Genomic DNA, 26,300 nt, shown 5'->3' on the forward strand with positions numbered 1-26,300 from the left:
TAAGGGTCCATAGACGGTCATATATATGCATCATGGTCTACCCACCTTCCAAAAATAGTCAGCTGGGCAGGGGATAAAGCACAACCTCTAATAGACCAAAATCAATGATGCTCTTTTCTCAGCCACCATTGCAGTGTGGGTCAGAGGACTTGTGACATCCATCGCAAGTCTTACCAACGAGTCAGAGGCCAGGGCACCTGCTGTGTTAAGACAGAACACTGGTCCCAGGGCAACATGGAGGAGGGACCCAAGTGGTTCTCAGGCAACTATGACTTGTCACAAAAGAAGGACTTTTACATGAATCACAAAATAATTCAAAAGCTATGTTAAAAACTCACAATCCTTGGGAATGCTAACTGGTGCAGCCACTCTGGAAAACAGTATGGAGGGTCCTCAAAAAAATTAAAAATAGAACTACCCTACAACCCAGCAATTGCACTAATAGTTATTTATCCAAGGGACACAGGTATGCTGTTTCCAAGGGGCACACGCATCCCCCATGTTTATAGCAGCACTATCAACAATAGCCAAAGTATGGAAAGAGCCCAAACGTCCATCGATGGATGAATGGATAAAGAAGATGTGGTATATATATATATATATATATATATATATATATATATATATATACACACAATGGAGTATTACTCGGCAATCAAAAAGAACGAAATCTTGCCATTTGCCACAACGTGGATGGAACTAGAGTGTATTATGCGAAGCGAAATTAGTCAGAGGAAGACAGATATCACATGACTTCACTCATATGAGGAATTTAAGATACAAAACAGACGTTGGGGCGCCTGGGTGGCTCAGTCGGTTAAGCGTCCGACTTCAGCTCAGGTCACGATCTCACGGTCCGTGAGTTCGAGCCCCACGTCGGGCTCTGGGCTGATGGCTCAGAGCCTGGAGCCTGCTTCCGATTCTGTGTCTCCCTCTCTCTCTGCCCCTCCCCTGTTCATGCTCTGTCTCTCTCTGTCTCAAAAATAAATAAACGTTAAAAAAAAAAAAATTACAAAACAGACGAACATAAGGGAAGGGAAGCAAAAAGAATATAAAAACAGGGAGGGGGACAAAACATAAGAGACTCTTAAATACAGAGAACAAACTGACAGTTGCTGGAGAGGCTGTGGGAGGGGGAATGGGGTAAATGGGTAAGGGGCATTAAGGAATCTACTCCTGAAATCACTGTTGCACTACATGCTAACTTGGATGTAAATTTAAAAATAAATAAATTTTTTTTTAAAACTCCCAATCTTTTCTGTAGGGTATTTAAGTTCTATGCAAGCAAAAAAATACCTTCATGGTAGCTTTAAAGAAGTAAACAAGATCTTTCAAGCGAAGTGATATTTGTAGTGAGAAAATCATCTTTCTAAAATATGAAAATAACGTACAGATTGTGGCGTCTCTTCAAATCATAATGGTGACATCTTAGCTTCCAGAACTCACAACATCTAGTGTACTTGCCTCCTTCCACGGACAACTCAGTCCCACACCTGACATGCTTACTAGTTGGATTTTGAGTACGTGTTGATACTGATATTTGATTTTTGTTAGCCACACAGAAGATACTGGTTTTAATACTGTTAGTAAGGAGTTAAATGCAGGAACTAAAAGCAAGATTTTCTCAGATAAGCAATGAACAGAAACTGAGAAACTCCAGAACTGATTCTTTTTTTTTCTTTTTCCCTCTCAAACATTTCCTTCCTAGAATCAAAATTAGATTTTAGTTCTGTCTGTCTGAAACAGGGCACCTGTTACCATGGTGCTTAAATAACTTTTACAATTCTGTGAAACTGGATCCAAAGAAAAAACTCTTCCTTTATTCTAAGGGAGTTTTCTTTAACATCAAAAAAGAGCTGGAAGGAATCTCAAAAATGAGCTAGTTTAGTCCTACAGAAGCTCCAAAGGCTAAGGGACTTGCAAGGTCACCAGCATGACAATGATAGATCAGGCCCTCTAGCTTCCATCTAGAATCTGTTCATTTATAGAATATGGTTCACTCGGTACTGCATTTTGAAACAAAGAAATTTATGACGGCAAATGTTAAAGTATAAAAATTACTATTAAAAACAGTATCCTGGGGCATCCCAATTTTCTTTGCATTACTGAAACGGCCCTGAAATATAAATAAAACTCCAGCAAATACAACAGCTGTACTAGCACATTTACTTAACAGAATCTCTTAAACTAAAGCCAAGCTACCTTGCCATCACACCAAAAAATGCTCTTAAGTCTGGTTAGACCTGTGGGCTTAGTTTTGTCACGGAGCAAGAGCTCCACGTTCATGTCTTTGGGACGGACACGAAGTTCATTTCATACCTGGCCTAAACAACCACAGACTACAGATTCAAATATGCTACGCCACCCGATTGCACCGAATGACCTATAGGAAGAATGATCTAGGAACAGAACCAAATATAATGCATTTGGACCCACGATACATAAACGACTTTCTGGCAGTGGCAGCTGGGAAATACTGGAACTGGATCCTAAGAAGGTCACTAAATCCTGGAGGTAGTGTTTGCGAGTCTGGTTGTAGTTTGATTTCCTCTTTGTTCTTGGGGGAGGCAAACCATTTGGACTCTCCACTAGAATGGAACATGGCTATGAACTTCCAAACGTACTTGAGTGAATCCCTAACCTCTAGCACAGTCCCCCGCCTCCATCCAGACACCAGTACCACATCAGACAGTGACGGTCGATGCTGAGAAACTCACCATATGGATAACAAATATTCCACTGCAGATTTTTTGTTAAATGTTTAGCATGTGAAATAGCATAAAACCTTATCCTACTGGAATCTCCTAATTACTACAGTTAACGTGGAGAATGGGAAGAATCACTGACCGCTCTGTGGGGCTCTGTGGGGCTGGCCATCGTTCGCCGTTCCTGGCGTCTTGTCTCCTGCATCCCTCTCACTGGACTCCTCACTTACGGTAGAGTCAGCATCTGATGGAGAAACTCTACAGACACAAAACAAACACAAGCATTAGGAAAAAGAAAGAAAGGGAGGGGAGGGGAGGGGAAGGTCACATTAACTTAGGTGTGGAAGGCAGCCTTCGAGGCAAAACAGACAGAAATGAGACCGTCCAAAAAATCATCTACAAGGAACACACACTCACAGCACACAGTCCCCTCGTGAAGACAGTATAACAGGGCTTATATGGCTCAGCAGGCTGTGTTTCAGCAAATACCAGGAAACTAAGTGCCACACTGGAGGATGGTCCCTCGGCTACCAGGGCCCTGGCCTGGCAGTCTGGGTCCAGCAGAGACTGTATCAGAAGATCTGGGGTTAAGGCCCGGTTCCAGGTCAACTGAGACTACAGAATTCCTAGGAACCCAGGGTGGTCCTGAAGACACCCCAAAGAACCCCACAGCTTCGGCAGAAGCCAACACTTATAACACAAAAGCAACAATCACTCCTGAGATTTGATTCTACATATAAAGAGCAAGGATGTCAGAGAACCCAGGCTGCACCAGGCTAATGAAAACCCTTAAGCAGTTAGTAGCCCTTCTCTGTGTGTCCCTAAGGGATGCTGAAATACTACCTTAACCACAGACCACTGAAATGGTCTAATGTGACTAATGTTTAGAATGGTACTACCAAGGGAGGGGGAAAAAAAAACTTGGCAAAATTATACTAACGTTTTTGACGATCTTTAATGATTTGATTTATTCTTAGCCTGCAAGATAATTAAGCAAGTAACATCTCTCTACATAATTCGCTTTCTTTTGTAAAGATCACGTTGTAACATCCATTAAATTCTTAAAACTAGGCCAGAACCCCCGGGGTACGTTTTCTGATAAGTCAGAAATTGTGACATCGTTTCAAGTGTTGGTATGATCACACATTTTTCTCCCCCTCTTAGCAGGAGATCAAGATTTGGAGTTCAAAGCTTCAAGGAGGGCTGATAATTTGAAGCTTCCATACCGTGGCGTGACCAGGCTGAGTTCTACAGTCAACTGCATAAAACCTGATCCTGATCTTTGACCAAGCTCCAGCCCTTCTCACAGGATCAGAGGGTGAAAGGGGGACTTCCAGGCGGCGTGTTAACAGGCAGTCCTCCGTGCACTTTGCTTTGATAGGAAGAATGGAAATACACTGGGAATGGGGAGCTGGGCAGGGGGGAGGTGGTGCGGAGCCCATGGAAACACGCTAACGAGAGAGACAACAGAGACGGCTGGCGAAAAGACAGGCGAAGAAAGGAGGATGCGATGAAAGTCACCTGCAGACAAAGCTACCAAGTCATAGCCAGCCTCTGGCATAATGTCAAGGGCAAAACCAATATGGACTGAGTGTGTATTATGTGTCAGGCATGTTTTATCTAGGACTTCTGATATCATGTCCTGAGGGCCTAGAATGACCCACCCCAGAATACACACACTTGAGCTAGTCAATACCTCACCAAGTCTCAGGGGGACCACCAAACCACGAGAGGCAGCGATTTATAACGCTAAATACTTGAGAAAAGCGCCTGGCCTCCTATGGCAGTCCACCGGAGTGGATCAAGAGCCCTTGGGTTCGTTAACTTTGGGCAAGCTGGCGCCAGTCTCCTGGGGTTCCAGACCCAGGGAATACTCACCATCAGCTCTTCTGACACTGGAAACTGACAAACTGAAAACAGAAACATGCTCTGAGATAGAGAACAATACAGAAAGCCCAATAAGAACCTTCCTCGGTGACGGACGTTCTTGGAAGCGATCTTTGCCTTGGGGCTGGGCACATCTCCGTTTTCAGAGGGTGTGGTGTGATCCTTGACAGGTCCCGGCAGTGGTGCTGGCTCATGAATAATCAGTATGTCGTCTTTATTGTGCTGACCCAGATGCTGCTTCGCGAAATCAAAGCCCTTCACGCTAGGGATCTGCAACTAAAACACACAGACACACCCAAGCGAGAGAGTCAATCTGAAGTCCGGGGACTGTAAAAGGGGATTGTGAGGGCCGGCAAGACTGTGAGTGCCAACTTCCGACCCGAGATCGTGCTTGCCACCCCACCAATCTAACTGAACAAGCATCTCTAAAACATCAACAGTGCGCACAGGGCTGTTTATACCTAGAGTTGGCAGAAAAGACAGATACTTGCGAAAGATGAAAGAAGATTATGGGACCAAATATCTAGACCATAATACAAAAGACACTGCAAGACAATACCTGGCCACCATCACAGTAGCATGATCATGTGCTATGCAGCGTATTAGATGGAGACAGTGGCACAGGCGAGATATTCTTTATCGAGAAATGGAGACTGAGGCCGGGATTCGCAGGACAGGAAGAACTTGGAAATAAATGCAAAAGGGCAGCTACACAGAGAATGTCCTAAGATTGTGTCAGGGGCCAGAGAACACCTGAAAGCTGGGAAGAGAGCACATCAGCTGCCCTAGAAGGGTCAGAATGTGGGGACAGAGAGAAGGCTGCCTAACACCAAGTGCCAGTTTCTAGAGCAGAAAACCACTAAGCATTTCTAAAGAGGCAGATTTCCAAAATCCAAGCAGACAGGACACAAAGAGACCAATTGGGAAGTAATGAACAATTCTAAAGACGAGGCAGAAGGATCTGGAAGCCAAATATAGACGCAAGAGGCAAAGGAGGGAAAGCAGCCAGTGATAACTTGAATGACTTATAGGCAGGCATCCTGAACAGTGGAAGGCACATTCGTCACGAAAGAATGCTAACCTGAGGAGATAAAAAGACAAGTTTCACTTCAGACACACTTCAGATTGGGATAGCAGGCAACGCTCCAAAGGAGAAGAGCTTGGTGTCACTGGACATGGACGATGACAGCTTGGGGGAGATTTCAGGCTGGAGATAGGACTTGGAGAGCATCTGTACAGAAGATGACGTGAAGGGGTCCTGAGATATTTTTAAAGATGGAAACAGAGTCTGTGGACAAAATGCTGGGTAACATCTAATAGTTTGGGGCTCAGAGGAAGAGGCGAGGGAAATAAATAGGTGACTTTCAAAGAAATAAAAGAATTTGTGAAGTCTAACGTAATAGAAGGCAAGGGGATAGAGAAGTTCTAGAAAGGAGTGGCCGAAATAAGTAATGCGGGCACAAAGAGAAAGGAGAAAGAGGTCTTTGAAAAAGCCCAGCTCTCACATTGGTGGATGCGGAAGTCCTACCTTAGGTACGTGGTGGCAACACCAAACCCACAGCCAACACCCCGTGGACCTGCCATGACGGAGTCCACGCCTCAGCTCCCAGGGCTGCGCTAACACAGGAAAAGAGCTCAAAAGTATATAGAAATGTGGGCAATAAAGGTGAGGCACCCTTTGCGGTGACACTGAAAGTGTCGGGGGTCGGGGGGAGGCATTATGTGTCATTAATTGGAACTTGAAGAGTATAGGAAACTAAACTGCGTTTCAATAATTGCCCCACGGGTCTCCTTGGGAGGAAAGCCACATGCACACCAAAGCCCTTGGCGAGGCTGTATTCCTAAAGAGAGTCCATCAGTCAAAGACAAAGGCCAAAACAACCTAAGGAGTTATTTTAGACAATGGGCTATGTGTAGGAGCAAAAGGTTTTGTCATATTTGTGCTAACTTCATGCCAAACGAGTGACAACACCAAAGGCTTACATCTGTGATCTCGAAGGTCTTTTTAGCACTAAAAGTCTACAATCTGTGACTAGAAAGGAAGTAGTCGGTAATAATGACTTATTCCAGCAGAGGGGGACAAAACTTACTATAAATGTAGTTTACAAAGCTGTTGCTTGGAAACAAGAGGCAAAGACCCGGTGAGGCTCTGTTTTCTAAATTAATGATCCCGTGTGACCAGAGCGGACTACTCCACCATAGACGGGGGCTGTTCGTGAGTGTGCCTGTGGTCTGGGCATCACTCTGGTTCCCCTTTCCTACCTCCTGTCGTAAGAGTCGTTCCCTTGCTTTTTACCCCTGCCACACCTCCTGTTAGTTCCATAAACAAACTGCCTCTAAATGGAAGAATCACGGCTATAATCAATAGTCACTGAGTCAACCCCATCAACACCATTTAGTAAATCTTGGTAAAATCTTCTTTAGTGTACTTCCCAGTAAGAAAGTAAATGCCTCTAATGACCAGGAAACAATCACTTTTGCAAGGTAGACGGTCAGCTTTAGAAAAACTGAAGGAGGAGCCACAGACTGCCTCCTCCAAGTAAAGGTCTCCAAAGTGAATAAAGGAAAAAATACAAACGGCACTGCCTCTGTGGTCCAGTCTGTGTACCCCAAGTCTAGGGATTAATACTGGTCACCTACCCTGACAAACTCTCAGAGTTCGTGCAAGAAACAAGCACATGTATATGTCAAAATGCTTCATAAATGTCTAAGTACCATCCAGGTGCAATTGACAACATCGCTGTTGCTATTGGCTGATGAAATGTCAAGCAGTTAACAGAAATTGCTAAGTGTTCTCAGGTGTCAGATAAAAGCTATAAAGTTAGATACAAAATTTTCTAATTCAGCACCAAGATATGACAGGGTAGACCCTCCATAAATATTTGATAACTAAATGAATTTTATTTTTTTTTTATTTTTTTTTTTTAAATTTTTTTAACGTGTATTTATTTTTGAGACAGAGAGAGACAGAGCATGAACGGGGAGGGTCAGAGAGAGAGGGAGACACAGAATCCGAAACAGGCTCCAGGCTCTGAGCTGTCAGCACAGAGCCCGACGCGGGGCTCGAACCCACAGACCGCGAGATCATGACCTGAGCTGAAGTCGGACGCTCAGCCGACTGAGCCACCCAGGCGCCCACTAAATGAATTTTAAAAAGTCATTTGGGGCTCCAAACTTACTGGATCTTGTGGGGAACCAAGGAAAGGCCCTGCCGGCTCACTGTTGATTCCCACCAACGTCTTCGAATATATCCATTAGATCTTGCACTACTTACAGGCAGGGTGAGTCACCACCTTCAACAATAGAAATTTGGCAACTAACCTGTGCTTCTGCACAAAACAAAAGCTACCTTAGAACACACAAAAGGAAGAAATTAGAGGAAACCTTGCCCACCTATGCAATTAGCTCCTTTTGTTTTGTCCCTACTTTCCAGAATGCTTTTTTTCTAGTTTTTCCATTTCTTAAAAACAAACAAACAAACAAAAAATCTAGAGTTAAGTCTGGCTGTATTGTGTCTCCGGCTTCCCCATGCAGAATAAGCTTCAATCAGTATTTTATAAAAGAAGAGCCACAATTAATTAGGGCCTTCAATATTTCTCTAAGGACCCATTATTTCTGAGGAAAGATGGCTCTCTTTTGTTCCATCCCTCTTTAATATGTCACAGAGGGGGCAGTCCCCATTGTCCGTGCCCCACTGGAATACGTCGCCGACGAGTCAGAGAGGGCTGGTAAAGCAGGTCAGCCAAAGAATAGGAGAGATGCCTGATGAATTTTAAAATGCATGAGCCATAAATATAATACGACCTGGGTGGAACAAGACGGAGCGAATCCCCAGTTCTCCAGTTAGCCTGAACCCCTGGGAAGGAGCAGTTAAGATGACAATAGAAACCACAGAGCAAACCCCAAACGTGCCTGAATAAAAATGTGCAGTCTCGCAGACCGCAGCACTGTCTATGCATTTATTTGGTGGATGTGATCTGTGAAAAGTCACCACGGTCGCCATGCTGATTCCATTCAGAAGGCGAAGACAAGGAGACGTTACCACCGTCTGTCCCTGCTGCAGCCCTGGGACCTCTGGTCACCCTGCAGTCTTGGAGGTAGCAGCCAAGTGACAGCGGGGGAACTGAACTCCCCACAAACTAGGTGCTACGGGGTCCTTGCAGAGAATCAAAGAGCAACCGCAGGGGATGAGAGGAATTTGGCTGAGATGGAAGAAATGCCCATGAAGCTTCTCTCTTCCATCAGCTGTCCACACAGCCTTCCACAGTGGTCGTTCCCGGCATGAATATGTTCAAGCTGCTCTCCCTGCTGAAAATCCATCACTGGCTCCTCACTACCTACAGCACCACTGCCAACCCCTGATCTGTCCTACAACCCCTCCCAGCCTGGCTCTTGCCTACCGTCCCCTCAGTTTTTCCTGTGCCCTTCCATAAACCTTTTCTCCATCGTTCCTGACAGATGGACCATTCCCTCCACCTGAGCCCACTTCATCTGGTTCATCTCTTCAACCTCTGAGCTTCAGCCCCAGCATCACCCCTTCCCAGAGGGCAGAGGCAACCCACTGCCCAATGGGGTAGCTGCCCCTCCTCCCTGCTTCCGTGGCAGCCTGGACAGACTTAGGCTGCAATGTGTCAGTGTCTGGGTCACTTGTCCTCTCTTACTAAAGGCCTCGAAGGCAGGGATTGCATGTCATCTGGGCTTGTGACCCAGCCTGGCCCTGCTTGGCTCAGAGCAAAGGCTGGGTGTTGGGTGAACAGATAAGCAGTGACTGAAGCAGCTCCCTCTGGCTGCCCACAGTGCCCACAGGTCAGGAACCATGGTCCCACGCCAACAACAGAGTATGGACTACCCCATCAGAAGGAACAAGCTTCCGTGGGATCAGCAGCATCTAGCCAATGCCATCCATGTCTTTAAATAGAGCCTCAAACAGGGCGAGGTGGGTCCAAGCTGCAGTTTTTCTGATACCAGTAAAAAGTGATGGCTTTGGGCTACACATTAAAGAGACTACAGAAAAAAGAAAGATATGGGTTAGGTTTGTTTTTTTTAATTAGTGGAAATAAAAAAGGACCCTGTCTCCAAATGTAACAGAATGGTCTCTCCCACTTATCATATGTCAAAACGAATCCACTCCCAATCTGAAGAGGTTTCCTGCTCATTACAAGGGGTAGTGGGTGTGGACTCTTGGTCAGCACATTTATTGTTTCCAGATGTTTGTAGCTCTGAGATTTGCTCGGGGGATCTAGGGGAGTAGCAGTGCAGCAACATCGGAGGGGGGGGGGGACAGGGTGAGCACAAGAAGGAGAAAGAACTCTTGACGTCACAGGGGAAGCTGGCATCTTTTCAAACTGTCCCAAGGGATGGGCTAGAGGCCCCTCACTACTGCCACGTAAATCTTAGAAGAAACAGTTGTAAAGTAGAGATATTTGTTTCTAAACTAAACACAGATCATCCTTTTCCTATCATAAACACGAGACAAGACCTATATAGTGGGTTCCTATGCCAGCAAAACAAAGACCACGCTTCTGAAATGTCACGGGGCTTTGGCCCCCCTTCCAGTGTCAGAAGACACTCCCTCAGGGGTCCCCTTCATGCAGGAGAACTTCCTACAAACATGCCGTAAAGGGCAACTCCGAGGGCTGGAGGTTCTATTTGAAACTCTGTCCATTTGATTTATAGCAACATCTGGGGCACGAAAATATTTCAGAAGTAAAAGTAGGAGAAGGAGAAAACTTGGGGAATATCCTGTTTTGAACTCAAGGGATGTTGTCCTCTGACAGTTGAATGAAGGAACAGATGACAGATGGGCTTCCATGGGGAGTGTTTATGTTGGGCAACATGGAACATGAAAGACCTGACGACATAACCATCTATACTTGGTAAATCTCTCTGTAACATTACTCTTTCACCGGAACAAAAACATTTCCAAACCTACTGTTGATCTTAGTACAATGAAATTCACGCAATGAATGATTCAGCACATCAAGCATTTTTTCCAGGTTTTTTCCACGCCACTACCTCGCCTAACAACAAAACAACCTTAGCACACTATGTAAATAATAAATGAAGACAGGTAATAAATAGAACCTTAGTGTATAAAATGCTTCCAATACATTTGTGCGCCTGGGTGGCTCAGTCGGTTAAGCGTCCGACTTCGGCTCAGGTCACGATCTCACGGTCCGTGGGTTCGAGCCCCGCGTCGGGCTCTGTGCTGACAGCTCAGAGCCTGGAGCCTGTTTCAGATTCTGTGTCTCCCTCTTTCTCTGGCCCTACCCTGTTCATGCTCTCTCTCTCTCTGTCTCAAAAATAAATAAATGTTAAAAAAAAAAATTTAAAACGCTTCCAATACATTTGATAATCATAAGCTTCTAACTTAGTCACGGCTTTGCATTTTAGTTAATTCATAAGAAAAAAATACTTATTTTTTTTCTTTCAATAGGTATAGGTTTGTCATGGGCAGCGTTTCTTACAGCCAAACAGAATAAATTTCAAAGGCTAACAGGCAGCCCTTTATTTCTTCTTGTTCTGCCTCTTGCTTGCTTTTTTAAATCAAACTTCTAGAGTCAAATGAGCCCTCTAAATGTGTGAGACGCACAGAGGGTGTACATTCATAAACACAGTAGATGGACTACCATTTTCCATTCCCTTGGCAATGGCTAATTGGCACGGTGGGCTAGACGTGTGCAGCTACTGACTTCTTCTTGGGTATTTGGCATGTTTTTGCTCAGAAAAGATCAACCAAAACTAGACACTTACTAAGAGTCAATATCTTTGCTCTGAAACTGCTATGTGACAAACATTGCAGGAACCACTCAAACATAAATGTGAGAACTGCTATTATTATAAAAACTAAATTGAGTGCTTTGGAATGACATGAAAAAGATGTTTTAAAAACACTGCTGTCAAATTAGGGGTAGGTGAATTAACTCCAAAAGATGGCAGACTTGGAGTGGGTGTTGAAAAAAATAATCTAGAGAATTCTGCACTCAGGTTGCTTGCTCTTCTCTAAAGAAACCCAAGCTGGAAACAGCAGCTGATGCATTAGAGGTGTTATTTCTTACAAGAAAAACCACACAGAATCTTCTCAGTAAACCAACAATCCCAAAAATAAAATATAAAAGAAAAAAAGATTCAGAGTATATCAAAAGATTGGCAAATAAGAACCCACTTGTATATTTAAAATGTTTAAGGCATGCAGTATCATTTTTTAATGATTACATGATCTTAATCAAAGTGGATAGTGGACTTCCAATATGGTGCATGGAAAATAAACTGTCTAGTGAGGCCGTGTATGAACGAAATTGAGATACAGATCTGAGAAACCCTCCCTTAGCTCCTGTTCTCTGAAGCTATCCAGGGTTAAAATAGATCAGAATTCATACAAAAATGGATGTGATCTTTAATCATCTCATAAATAAAATCACACAACCTGGGAGCTTATAACATTCCTAAGCCTTGATACAGCTTCATCTTCTTGGCACATATTTAATTCTAAGAAGAAATGGGGTTCCAGTAAGCAAATATGAGGCAAAGGGATACCACCGTTAAAGCCACAAAATGTCCCTACTAGCTCCCTCTCCTGTCTTTCAGTATCAAGAGCCTGAACTCAGCCTACCCTAGCCCGTAAGACGGCCTATGTGAACACGGGGCAGTTACGCCCCTTACCTTCTGACGCTGCTGGATGTTGGCCACCGTGTCAGGCTGGAAGTCCAACTTGTCCGTGCGGCAGAGTTTCCAGTAGAGGATGATGACGATCACCGTCACCACGAGCACTGGAATGACCACACCGACAATGACCCAGAGGTTGCTGCTCTGGGACTCTGGGGACGGCCTCTTCACTCTGTCCAAGGCTGCAGACAAAGAAGACAGGTCATTCGCTAATTCTGCACTCGTTTACTGGACAGCCCTTCTGTGAGGAACACGAAGAACATGCTTTCTTCTGTGAGAAACCTGGAGAGTCCTTGTCGTTTCAGGTCAAAACAAGTAGTTGGAGGCTGTGATCTCCTGATGGCTAGAAACATGACTCAGTAAACAAACACAACACAGACTGTTACGTCCTCAATGCATTAGCGACCACGGTGACATAGGTGACGTGTCTAAAGGAACATGGCTCATCTGATGGCAGAGCTAGGTTAATTCCAGGTCTCCTGACTTCCAGTGTGTCCCACCAGCTCCACTGTAACCTCACTCTAGGAACGCTTCCATACTAAAAACCAGAAACCCCAACAAGTAATCTGTGAGCATCGCGTTAACTTCCTCACCTGCTTCTCCCTCTAAACCCCTAAAGCAAGATTTGAGGTACCAGATGTCAATTTCTAAATTATGTGAAATCCCACTTACTTATTCCAAATCTGCCACTCCCCACCCTCCTGACCACCCCAACCACTGCCAAGCCTCCCATCTGACGTGATCTTGGAGGGATAGGCTTCAACCCCTCTGCCTTCAATTCCTTCACCAGCTCCTTTCCCTAACCTTGTCTCCTGATCCAGGGCCCTTGACCTCTTCATTCTGCACCCATCCTCTCAAAGGTCTCAGCTCCACTCAAAGCTCAGGTTCCAATCACCCGACAACCCAAACCCAAATGTCCCCCTCCCCTCTGCCCAACCTCCTCATCCGTTGTGATCACTTCCTAAAGACCTCTCCATGACAATACTAGTTTCCTCCCTTTCTAAGTTATTTTACTCTGGTTACTGTGGCCTTGCAAACGGTACCTTACTATATTTTAAAATGCATTTTATTACATAAATGTGTTATCTTGACATACGGCGCCACTCCACTCATTAATATGGTCATGACTCTAAGTCTTGTCTCTTGCAATACATTTCAGTCTCCACAGGCACGGGCTAAGTCTTACGCTTTTTTCATATCCTATAATGGTTAACATGTGCTATGGGATCAGAATGTTTCTGCTCAAAGATGTAACAACACAAACATTCCCGGTGCTGGCTTAAGTGTGGGTTTAGGCCCTGAGAGGGTGACAAGGGAAGGGAGCGAGCCCTCTGAAGCACACGCACTATGCAGAAAGCACAAATGAGAGAGCACAGGCTATGCGAGAAGTGAAAAAGAGGACAAAGTGTTAATCTTATTTTTGAATTTGACCTGAATATAGTCTATATATGTGACTCATTTTGCATGAAAACAACTGACCATACGGAAAGAGTGACAGAATCAAACCAAGGAGCTGGGACAAGTGGATCCTCTCCTTGGATCTCACCTAGTAACACCGTGGGGGAGGCACGGATTCACCAAATGAGGCCCTGATACCAGGGTCTATGGCTGCCCTAGGGCCTGACGTTGGCTGAGGCTTCCAATCCTAGGATCCTTACCCTGTGGATTTTAGCAAGAAACTGAGGAAAGAGATGTGCAAAGAGCAAATGGAAGTAGTGGGAAAGGTGCCCGTACCATATCGCGATCGATCTTTTTTCAAAAGTGAAGTGCTTAGCTGGAATGCTGTGAGCACAGAGCCTGCTTGAGATTCTCTCTCTGCCTGCCTGCCTGCATCTCTCTCTCTCTCTCTCTCTCTCTCGATGGATAAATAAACTTAAATTATTTTTCATAAAATAAGATAAAATAAAATAAAATAAATAAAATAATAAAATAATAAAATAAAATAAAATAAAATAAAATAAAATAAAATAAAATAAAATAAAATACAAAACGTCCTAGATGAAGAAAACTAAGAGCTTTGTTTATTTTTTTTCTCACTGCTCTGAAACAGAACATACTAACATGCGACCATATCTGAAATACACAAACACAAACCACCAACAGCTATTTGCTTAAACTCTCTCCACTGTCATCTATGAATCAGGCAAAGTGTGCCCGGGAGTCCTCGTCCTGCTTAGTTTCCGGGACAAGTACAGATTTCACAAAGAATCTTCCATTATCAAGGATAACCGTGAAGCTGTCATTTTTCAAAAGTGCCTTTGCCTCCTCTGTGTTCCCTACAAAGACCTTTTCAAGAGTCTCTGATGCTCAATTACTTCTCAACACTTACTTATCCCCTTACTCTTGGGAGAAAATATCACCAAGCTCCCTACAAGGATTGCTCTCTGGCTCATAATGCAAGAACATCCACATTAAAATAGCAGCCTGATTCATAAGGGAACATTTAGAGAAATACGCTCTTCCACGCCCCTCCTTCTCCTTCATTTTAAATACCCAAAATCTGGGAGCTGAAAAATAAGGCACCGAGAGCAATCACTGCCAGGGGGCCAAGTATCTTCCAACAATAATACAGAAATATCAAAATACCTCTTTCTAAATTGTGAAGTACTGTGAGGATGGGGAGGGAGAGAAATAGCAATGAAAAGGGGACGGATCAAGGACTTCTTTGTGTTAAAAAACTCAGAAGGAAGCCAGTAAATGCAGAGGGCACCTCCCAGCTTCCTGTGTGACTAACTGTCCCCACCAACGTTCAAAATACGACAGACAAGATTTTGGAATAAATACAGAGAAAGCAAGTTATTTTACCGAAGACAAAATTTTCAAAAGAAAAATAGTACAGAAGCAGGGGAAAAAATATTACAGTTAACTTAAGCTACGAGAACTCACTCTAACACTTGGGATACAAAATGCCAGGTAAGAAAAACAGCAGTGAAGGCTAAATCAACAAAATAAACAAAGAAGGACTTGTCGAGTGAATTTTCACAACTGACATCTTATTCGAGCGTCCTGTAATAAGGGTTTAAGACAGAAATCTACTCTGTGCACATAAGAATGCTTTAAATTCAGATTTCGTTGTCAGAAAACAGACTGGCTTTTGACCACAGCACAGCTTGACAATACTTGACAATACTTAGGGTCTATGCCTCATGCACTTACGTTGGGCAACAGCACCTTGAATTCGGTAACCCAAGATAATGGCTGCTCTCTGGATATCTATCTTGTTAATCAGATCTGAAGACTTGACTGCACTGAATCTTTCTCCATCTTGATCCTCCACAAAGTAGATGAGCTGCACGGGATTGTCATCTCCCTCTAGCCTTGACACGTTTACCATCTGAAAGATAACAGAAACCATTAGCATTTTCAAAGCTCATGTTTCCAGATGCCCTTTCTCAGGGCACTCCATCTTGACTGTGGTATTCAGGATTCATTCCAGTCCTCATACTGAGCTCGTTACACCATTCTGGATCCCACAATCCCCACGAGGCTGTCTTGATGGGAAGGTGGACGGTTAAAACGAAAGTTACTCTGTACGGAATAACAAATGTGCTTCATCTTGCTCAGAGTCTGCTCTGAGACACATAGGCAAGTTGGATACAGAGAACACAAGGCTGCCAAGTCCAGGCAGTCTAGAATTGCTACCAAACAGCTCCAGCACATCATAAGAGAACACTAATGTCCTCCCCACATGAATCGTAACCGTTAGGTACACCCCTGGTTCCCAGAAACTATCACTGGTTCTATCCAATCTCATCTTGAATCTTATCAGGATTCTCTCTTTTTTTGGTACGAGGTTTCTCAATCTTCTCTACTGCCATTTTGGTTCAGTGGGGGGCTATCCCAAGTATTGCAGGATATTCAGCATCATCACTGTCCTCCACTCACTAGATGCCACTACCAGTAACCATACCCTCCCACACTAGTTGTGACAAACAAAAATGTCACCAGACATTGCCAAATGTACCCTACATGGCAGGGGACAGGGGCAGCAAAATCACCCTCACTTGAGAACCACTGCTCTCAGGATGATAAATCTCACAAGTTCTTTAACATCCCACTCTCAGTGATAGATAGATCATCCAGACAGAGAATCATAAGGAAACAGCAGATTTGAGCAACACTATAGACTAAAGGAACCTAACAGACATTTACAGAGCATTCCATCCAGTATCAATAGAAGTGCATACACATTCTTCTCAAGCACACATGGAACATTTTCTAGGATACCATATGTTGGGCCACAAAACAAGTCTCAACAAATTCAAGAAGACAGAAGTGATATCAAGTATCTATTCTGACCCCAATGGTATGAAACTAATCAATAATAGGAGAAAAGCTGGAAATTTCACAAATACAGGGAAATTAAACAGCACACTCCTGAAAACACCAATAGACCAAAGAAAAAATCAAAAGGGAAATTTAAAAAGTATCTTGAGACAAATGAAAGAAACACAACATACCACAAACTTACGGGATACAGCAAAAGCAGTTTAAGAGGAAAGTTTATAGCTATAAGCGCATACATCAAGAAAAAAGAAAGATCTCAAATAAAAATTAGCTTTACACCTCAAGGAACTGGAAGGAAGGAGGGAAGGAAGGAAGGAAGGAAAAAGACAACACCTAAGCCCAAGGTTAGCAGAAGGTAGAAAATAATAAAGTTTAGAACAGAAATAAATAAAACAGAGAATAGGAAAAATGAACAAATCTACGAGTTGGCTCTAAAAAGACAAAATTGACAAATCTTCAGTGAGACTAACAAAAAAAAGGACTTAAATGAAAGTTATAAATAAAATAGGAGACACTGTAACAGATAATAGAAATACAAAGGATCATAAGAGAATACCATAAATTATACACCAACAAATTGGATAACTCAGAAGCAATGGATAAACACACATGACCTACTGAGACGGAATCACAAAGAAATAGAAAATGTGAACAGACCAATAAGGACTGAGAAGATTGAATCGGTAATCAAAAACTTCCCAACAAAAAAAGCCCAGGACCAGATGGTTTCACTGACGAATCCTACCAAACATTTGAAGTATTAATGCTAATCCTTCTCAAAATTTTCCAAAACAATAAAGAGAAGGGAACATTCCCAAACTCATTTTATGAGACCAATAATACCCTGATACCAAACTCCAATAAGGGTACTAAGAAAGAAAGAAAGAAAGAAAGAAAGAAAGAAAGAAAGAAAGAAAGAAAGAAAGAAAACTATAAGAAAGAAAGAAAACTATAAGAAAGAAAGAAAGAAAGAAAGAAAGAAAAAGAAAGAAAGAAAGAAAGAAAGAAAGAAAGGAAGGAAGGAAGGAAGGAAACTACAGGCCACTATCTCTGATGAATTAGATGTAAAAATTCTCAACAAAATATATTTCTAGCAAACCAAATGCAACAGCACATTAAAAAGATAATGCACCAGGGCACCTGGGTGGCTCAGTCAGTTAAGAGACTGATTTTGGCTCAGGTCATTATCTCACATTTCATGAGTTTGAGCCCCACATCAGGCTCTGTGCTGACAGCTTGGAGCCTGGAGTCTGCTTCAGATTCTGTGTCTCCCTCTCTCTCTCTGCCCCTCCCCTGCTCATGCTCAGGCTCATGCTCTGCCTCTGTCTCTCTCTCAAAAATAAACAAACATTAAAAAAAAATTTTTTTTTAAAAGATCATGTACCGTGATCAAGTGGGATTCATCCTTGAGAAACAAGGATGGTTCAACATATGCAAATCAGTAAGTGTGATATATCACATAAAAAAAATGAAAGATAAAAATCATATGATCATCTCAAAAGATGTAAGTAAAGTATATGACAAAACTCAATATCCATTAATGATAAAAACTCTCAACAAATTAAGTGTAGAAGGAAATACCTCAACATACTACAGGCCATATATGACAAACCCACAGCTAACATACTCAGTGGTATAAGGTTGAAAGTTTTTCCTATAAGATCAGAAACAAGAGTGCCTACTCCCACTATTCCTATTCAACACAGTACTGGAAGTCCTAGCCAGTGCAATTAGGCAAGAAAAAGAAATAAAAGGCATCCAAATCAAAAAGAAAGAAGTAAAATCTATCACTATTTACAGATGACATGATATTATATATAGAAAACCCTCAAGACTCCACCAAAAAAAAAAAAAACTATTAGAATAAATGAATGCAGTAAAGTTACAGGATACAAAATTAACACATGAAAATCTGTTATGTTTTTATGCATCAACAATAAAGTATCCGAAAAAACAATAAATAAAACAATCCCATTCACAACAGCATCAAAAATAATAAAATACTAAGGAATAAACTGAACCAAGGAATTAGAAAATCTGTACACTGAGGGGCACCTGGGTGGCTCACTCAGTTAAGCACCCAACTTCGGCTCAGATCACGATCTCATGGTTCATAAGTTCGAGCCCCACATCAGGCTCCTCTGCTGTCAGCACAGAGCTTGCTTTGGCTCCTCTGTCCCCCTCTCTATGCCCTTCCCCTGCTTGTGGTCTCTTGCTCTCTTTCAAAAATAAAATAAACACTGAAAAATTAAAAAAAAAAGATCTGTGCACTGAAAATATAAGATGCTGATCAAAGAAACTAAAGACACAAATAAATAGAAAGATATCCTGTGTTCGTGGATTGGAATAATTAACATTGTTAAAACATCCATATTATCCAAAGCCATCTATAGGTGCCATCTATTGCCGTCAAAATTCCAGTGGCATTTAGAAACAGAAAACAATCCTAAAATTCATATGGAACCACAGAGGACCATGGTGACAAAGGAGCCAAGAATACTCAATGGGGAAGAGATGGTCTTTTCAATAAATGGTGCTGGGAAGACTGTATATTCACATCCAAAAGAATGAAAGTGGGCCCCTCACAAAAATTAACTCCAATGGAAAGATTTAAATGTAAGACCTGAAACCACAAAACTCCTAGAATAAAACATAAGGGCAAGGCTCCTTGACACTGTTCTTGGCAATGATTTTCTTGATATAACGCTGAAAGCACAAGCTACAAAGCAAAAAATATACAAGCAGACTATATCAAACTTAAAAACTTCTGCACAGCAAAAAAGGAAAAAAAGATTCAACAAAATGAAAAGGCAACCTACAGAATGGAAGAAATTATGCACAAATCAAATATTTGATAAGGGGTTAAAAACCAAAATATATAAGGAACTCAAACAACTCAGTAGCAAAAAACACAAAAAAACTCTGATTTAAAAATGGGCATTATGGCACAAGAACAGACACTCAGATCAACGAAACAGAATAGAGAACCCAGAAATGGACACACAAACGTATGGCCAACTAATCTTTGACAAAGCAGGAAAGAATATCCAATGGAATAAAGACAGCCTCCTCAGCAAATGGTGCTGGGAAAACTGGATAGCAACATGCAGAAGAATGAACCTGGACCACTTTCTTACACCATACACAAAAATTAACTCAAAGTGGATGAAAGACCTAAATGTAAAACAGGAAGCCATCAAAATCCTCGAGGAGAGAGCAGGCAAAAACCTCTTTGATCTTGGCCGCAGCAACTTCTTACTCAATACATCTCCAGAGGCAAGGGAAACAAAAGCAAAAATGAACTACTGGGACCTCATCAAAATACAAAGCTTCTGTACTGCGAAGGAAACAATCAGCAAAACTAAAAGGCAACCAACAGAATGGGAGAAGATATTTGCAAATGACATATCAGATAAAGGGTTAGTATCCAAAATCTATAATGAACTTATCAAACTCAATACTCAAAAAACAAATAATCCAGTGAAGAAATGGGCAAAAGACATGAATAGACACTTCTCCAAGGAAGACATCCAGATGACCAACTGACACATGAAAAAATGCTCAACGTCACTCATCATCAGGGACATACAAATCAGAACCACAATGAGATACCACCTCACACCTGTCAGAGTGGCTAACATTAACAACTCAGGCAACAAGAGACATTGGCAAGGATGCGGAGAAAGAGGATCTCTTTTGCATTGTTGGTGGGAAAGCAAGCTGGTACTGCCACTGTGGAAAACAGTATGGAGGTTCCTCAAAAAACTAAAAATAGAACTACCCTACGACCCGGCAACTGCACTACTAGGCATTTATCCACAGGATACAGGTGTGCTGTTTCGAAGGGACACATGCACCCCCATGTTTATAGCAGCACTATCAACAACAGTCAAGTATGGAAAGAGCCCAAATGTCCATCGATGGATGAATGGAAAAAGAAGATGTGTGTGTATGTATGTATGTATGTATGTACGTACATACATACAATGGAGTACTACTCGGCAATCAAAAAGAATGAAATCTTGCCATTTGCAACTGGAGGATGGAACTGGAGGGGATTATGCTAAGTGAAATTAGTCAGAGAAAGACAAAAATCATATGACTTCACTCATATGAGGACTTTCAGAGACAAAACAGATGAACATAAGGGAAGGGAAACAAAAATAATATAAAAACAGGGAGGGGGACAAAACAGAAGAGACTCATGAATATGGAGAACAAACTGAGGGTTGCTGGAGGGGTTGTGGGAGGGGGGATGGGTTAAATGGGTAAGGGGCATTAAGGAATCTACTCCTGAAATCATTGTTGCACTATATGCTAACTAATTTGGATGTAAATTCCAAAAAAATAAAAGTAAAAAATAAAATTTTTAAAAAATGGGCATTAGATCTGAATAGACATTTTTCCAAAACAGATATACATATGGCCAACAATTATATGAAAAGGTAAACATCACTAATCATCAGAGAAATGCAAATCATAACCACAATGAGGTATCACCTCACACCTGTTAGAATATTATCGGAAAGATAATAGATGAGTGCTGATCAGGAAGTAGAGGAAAGGGGACCCTTATGCATGGTTGGTGGGAATGTACAATGGTGCAGCCACTGTGGAAAACAGTAGGGAGGTTCCTCAAAAAAATTAAAATGGAACTACCATATGATCCAGGTCTCCCACTTCCAGATACATAGCCAAAGGAAGTGAAATCCACAAAATCTTGAAAAGATATCTGAACACCCCTGTTCACTGCAGCATTATTTACAATGGCCAAGACATGGAAGCGACCTAAGTGTCCGCCTCTGGATGAATAAAGATGTGATGTCACACACACACACACACACACACACACACACACACACACAAATGGAACATTATTCAGTGATAAGAAAGAAGGAAATCCTGCCATTTGCAACAACATGGATGGACCACGAGGGCATTATGCAAAGCAAAATAAGTCAGACAGAGAAAGACAAATACTGTATGATCTCACTTATATGTGGAATCTAAAAAAGCCAGATTCACAAGAACAGACAGTAGGTGGTAGTTGCCAGGGGCAGGGGGTGGGAGAAATGGGTGATGGTGGACAAAGGGTACAAACTTTCAGCGACAAGATAAATAAGTTCCAGGGGTCCAACGCACAGCATAGTGACCCTAATTAACAATACTGTATTATATACTTGAAAGTTGCTCAGAGTGTAGATCTTAAAAATTCTCACCAGATACACAAAAAAGGGAACTATGTGAGTAATGAATGTGTCAACGAATTTTACTGTGGTAATCATTTTGCAGTATATACATACATGAAGTCATGACGTGATACACTTTAAACCTATACAGTGTCATATGTCAATTATATCTCAATCAAGCTAGAAAGCCATGCTTATATTCACAATCTCCTAGGTCAAACAGTACTTTGTCCCAAAATTGCTATCTCTCAGGTGTTAAAGGTAGTCCTTTCACATTAGGACTTCGGAATCTGTGTACCTCCTATATCAGCTGTATACAAATATACCTTTCTATTTTGTTGCTGTTTCTCTTATTAATATGCAACAATTTCGCTGCCCCTTTAGACTCCAGCAAACTGCACGACTGATGTTCTGGGGAAATGCCAACAATGAGTCCAAGCCCTCAATTTTAGACAGACAACTTGAATGTTTGGTCTCTACGTTTGCAACTGGCAAAATGCAGCTGCTACTTGGCCAGCCACGTGTGCAGAATTGTAATGCTGCCCCGTGTTCTGGACTTGGCTGCTAGACTCCTCCCTCATCACCGGAAACTTCTGGCAAATCAACCATTTCATGATTTCACTGTGAATGCCTTCTTTCAGATTATTTATAAGCTCCTTAACAACACAGGTCCAAACTCTCATCCCCGAAGAATCTGTTCTTTATACCTCTCCATCCTGAGAAGGGCTCATCTATCCTGCCCTTTGTTTGCTATTTCGAGGCTAATTCCCTGACCACTTCTATTCCCTAACCACCTCCTCCTCCCCCGAACTGGGCTGTAGTGATTAATTTTTATTAGCCTTTAGAGTGGAAGACTATCAAAGGGCAACTGAAAAGCAAGGAGATTATATCCACCTGTGTCAATACCTGCATGCCTGTTTATTACACTGAAAAGTTCTGATACATTTCGGAAATGGGTTTTTCTTGCAGAAACCAGGTACCCATCTACTTGGGTACATAATTAAAGATTGTACAAGCTTATTCAGTCTGAAAGCAATGATCAGTAGACTCTAATTCTAGCACCCTTTCTAGATGATTTATCAGATTCATATCTGGAATCCATACAACCATAGTACAACGTGGCCATCATTTGGGGCAACATTTTCAATTTCATTTTTTAAATTATTTTCTGATTCAAATCACATGTTTACTCTACAAATTATACGCTCACTGTGAAATTTTGAAAACCACACAAAAAGTATAAAGAACAAAATGAAAATCACCTGAAATTCAACCAACCAAAGAAAATCACTGCCAACATTCTGGCATATTGCCATTTTTTTGCATAGGTTTTATATTAATATTTGGATGAGAGTACAGACATTCTTTGGTAGTCTCTCTTCACTTGAGCATTTCTCTGTATCACTCAATAATTTTTAAAAAATGACACTGGCTACATAACATTCCAACATAAGAAGATTCACTGTAATTTATTTACTCGTTCTCCAACTGCAGGACATTTAGGTAGTTTTAATACTTTCACTTTTGCAGATTATATTTTGATAAAGAGTCCTGCACCTCTGTAGATGAACCCTTGTCCACACATCTTCACACTGTGTCACTCTAAGGGGGACGAGATGTCGGGCAGGCCTCTACGTAATCCATCAGATGGCACCACTAGCCATGTGGCTTGGCTCCCACAAATCTCATATTCCTACCTTAGGGAACTTGCACAATGAAAGTAGCACCTCATTATGCAGTTTGTGGTGCTCTGCGGGGAATAAGCTTAGGAATTCCCTGAGCTTGCACCTATGGGTTAACAGGGCATATAGGAATAGGAAGCCTCAGGATGAAAGCGTCCAAAATCAGGTAAACAAGATTAGGTATTCAGGGAGGAAACGCCCCCCAACTTAGTACAACAGCAGAAAGCTGCTTTCACAGCAAGGAAGGACCAAAATAGGTAAGCGGGGCTACAGACCACAGCAGGACTAAGTTGCCCAGAGCAGAGCTAAGTAGCAAAAGAAAGGTGCCATGTTGACCCTGAGGTGGCATGCTCTGTTCCCCTTGTCCCCTAGGCTAGCTAGATAAACACACCTTGGTGCCTCATGCCCGCAGTAAACAACCATCTGCCCAGCACCAAACCAGGATTTTGTTTTATACTGACTAAAATCCCTAACACTGCCTATCTTCGAAAACCCCTTTTCCCTCATACCCATGAGTTAATGTTCACGGTTTCATTGTCTCTTTGTGCACGTCCATCACGCTTAATAAGCCTTCTGATCCTAATAAAAATGGAGCAAAGACCCTTACTCCGGGCTCTTGTCTCCTCCCGGACATTAGCCTCTCTCACATTTTAATCCTCCATCGGCTCTCTTGCTGGACAAGAGAGAACTTCAGACCCAGAGTCTACAACGGTGCTCTATAACTGCTTCATGTGCATAAGTTAACCTCCACCAAGACCTTGAGCTCTATGAAGCCAGGGCTGCTAAATAGGGCAAGGCTTTTTACATGTCATTTTAATTTTTTATTTTCTGCTTATTTAATATTACTCTCAATGTTTTATTAGTTTTTAAAAATTTCTCTATACTCTACTGCACCTGACAAGGGAACTACTCAGGGGAGGGGAATCAAGAACTGTGCTTATGGGCAAAACTTGCTAAGAGGGTGACAGAACAATAATGCCAGCTCAAGGCACCCCCCCCCCACGTCGTCCCCCACCCCAAGTCCAGCTGTGCACCTTCCTCTCTGTTGCCTCCAAACCACCCACCTCTCTGCCCCTGCACTTCCGGGTCTCATCCCACTTTCCTGTCTCTGCAATGCCATGGCTCTAAATATCCCAGTTTGCTAGCTCTGTAAGTCAGCAGTCAAAAAAGAAAAAAAAAAAATCCAAAAATAACATAATTCACATTGAGATGGGAATAAATTATAGCCCGAACCTCCGACTCTCTGGGAGCATGTGAATTTCTTCAGAGATCATTTTTCGGTTCTGTCATTCATAACCTTTCTGCTAGTTTACGAAATGAGACGTATGGTGACAGATGGCAGGTACCTAGACTTACTGTGGCGGTCACGATGGAGTGTATGCAAATATCCAATCATTATCTTGCACGCCTGAAACTAATATAATGGTATATATCAATTTTGCTTCAATTAAAAAAAAAAAGTGAAGACCACTGGGTAATACGAAACAACCACGGTTGACAGGAGGCAGGAAGGATGAAGCGCCTGCAGAGAGGGCACGAAATTCTCCTCTCTCCGATGGCTTAAGGTCTCTTCCAACTGGATGATTTACAGCGAGGATGCTATTAATAATACTTCCACTGCATAAAATGGACATTTTTGGTAATTAAAAAACTACTCTGCAAATAAGGTCACCTGATGGCAGGGCAACCCAGTGACACACTTCCTTTCCTCTGCTCCCCACGGGGTCTATTTGTCTAGACGCTAGTTGAACTGAAATGCTCCCACGTTCAGCCGCTACCTGATACTGCCACCAGTCTAAATGAGAATTTTCTCACAGGCACTTTCCATTTGCATGAAAATACAGCGTGTTTTTAGACGAGTGCCTCCCCCCTCCTCCCCTCCTCCCCTGGCCTTCTCAGAGTACCTGCACGATGCTGTTCCCGGCAGCGATGGTGGCCCTTCTCCACATCCGCCTCCGGGTGGACACCTCGCTGAGCAGCTGCGCCAGTTTGCGTTCCATCTCAGCCTGAAACACTTCATTCTGGAGCTGCTTCTCCACCACGCCCAGGAGAACTACATTTACAAAACAAAACACATGCAGGCGCCAAAACAAGTTAGCAGCGGAGGAAACATGGGTGCGTGCGCAGGAGATGTTAACATAGGATTGCTATAGAGTGCCAGTCCCTAGGGAGGACACACTAAGAGGAGAAAAAGGGAACGTGGACAGGGTCACGGGGAGCCAGGAAGGGCTGCTCAGAGGTCTCATTTACAGCTCCAAGCGCTACACAAACTGGTGGCCAGAAGTCCCAGGAACTCAGCAGTGGAAGAGCTTTGGAGCTAAGAACTCCCACACAAGACCAAACATTTTATTTGCACTTATTTCAAAACTTCTGGAAATGGTCTGAGTTCATATGTTATCTTGACTCAAGACTTAGACTCGTAAACTGACCCAAGAGAGAAGGGTGCCTGCCTTAAACCATCTGCCATAAACAAGATTATCGAACAGATAACGGGCTGGTCGGCGTATTACAGGAGAAAAAGGCTTGTGCTTTTCAACCAGAACTGGCTCAAATCTGCTCTGAGACAGGACCACAGACAAGTCCCTTAAGTGCTTTGAAAATTATCTGGAGGGGCGCCTGGGTGGCTCAGTCCGTTAAATGTCTGACTTCAGCTCAGGTCATGATGTCACAGTTCGTGGGTTCGAGCCCTGCGTTGGGCTCTGTGCCGACAGCTCAGAGCCTGGAGACTGCTTGAGACTCTATGTGTCTCTTGCTCTCTGTCTCTCTAAAAAAGTAAAATAAAAAGGAAAGTATCTGGAAAATGGTGCCACTGTACTATCAAAGAGGTAGAGGCTTTACATGGGCTGTTGTATGTGAAGCGAGGAGGGTCTGCAGGTATCGAGAAC

The 26,300-nt window shown here is 42.6% G+C and overlaps 1 protein-coding gene across 4 annotated transcripts in view; it reads right to left on the reverse strand.

The window, feature by feature from the left end:
• The window catches only part of KIAA1549 (KIAA1549 ortholog), a 135,922-nt gene that overhangs the window by 51,425 nt on the left and 58,197 nt on the right, over positions 1 to 26,300 (reverse strand). For all 4 annotated transcript variants that reach the window (XR_006199058.1, XR_006199057.1, XM_042925976.1 and 1 more), the window contains 5 exons: positions 25,320 to 25,468; positions 15,414 to 15,591; positions 12,255 to 12,439; positions 4,672 to 4,868; positions 2,848 to 2,963 (listed from right to left, as the gene is read on the reverse strand). Coding sequence is in view for 2 of the 4 variants with exons in the window: in XM_042925976.1 (XP_042781910.1) it covers positions 2,848 to 2,963; positions 4,672 to 4,868; positions 12,255 to 12,439; positions 15,414 to 15,591; positions 25,320 to 25,468 (825 nt within the window). In the remaining 2 variants the exon portion in view is untranslated. The remainder of the gene's footprint in view (positions 1 to 2,847; positions 2,964 to 4,671; positions 4,869 to 12,254; positions 12,440 to 15,413; positions 15,592 to 25,319; positions 25,469 to 26,300) is intronic.

This window comes from Panthera leo, chromosome A2, assembly GCF_018350215.1.
Source record: "Panthera leo isolate Ple1 chromosome A2, P.leo_Ple1_pat1.1, whole genome shotgun sequence".
Classification (NCBI taxonomy): domain Eukaryota; kingdom Metazoa; phylum Chordata; class Mammalia; order Carnivora; family Felidae; genus Panthera; species Panthera leo.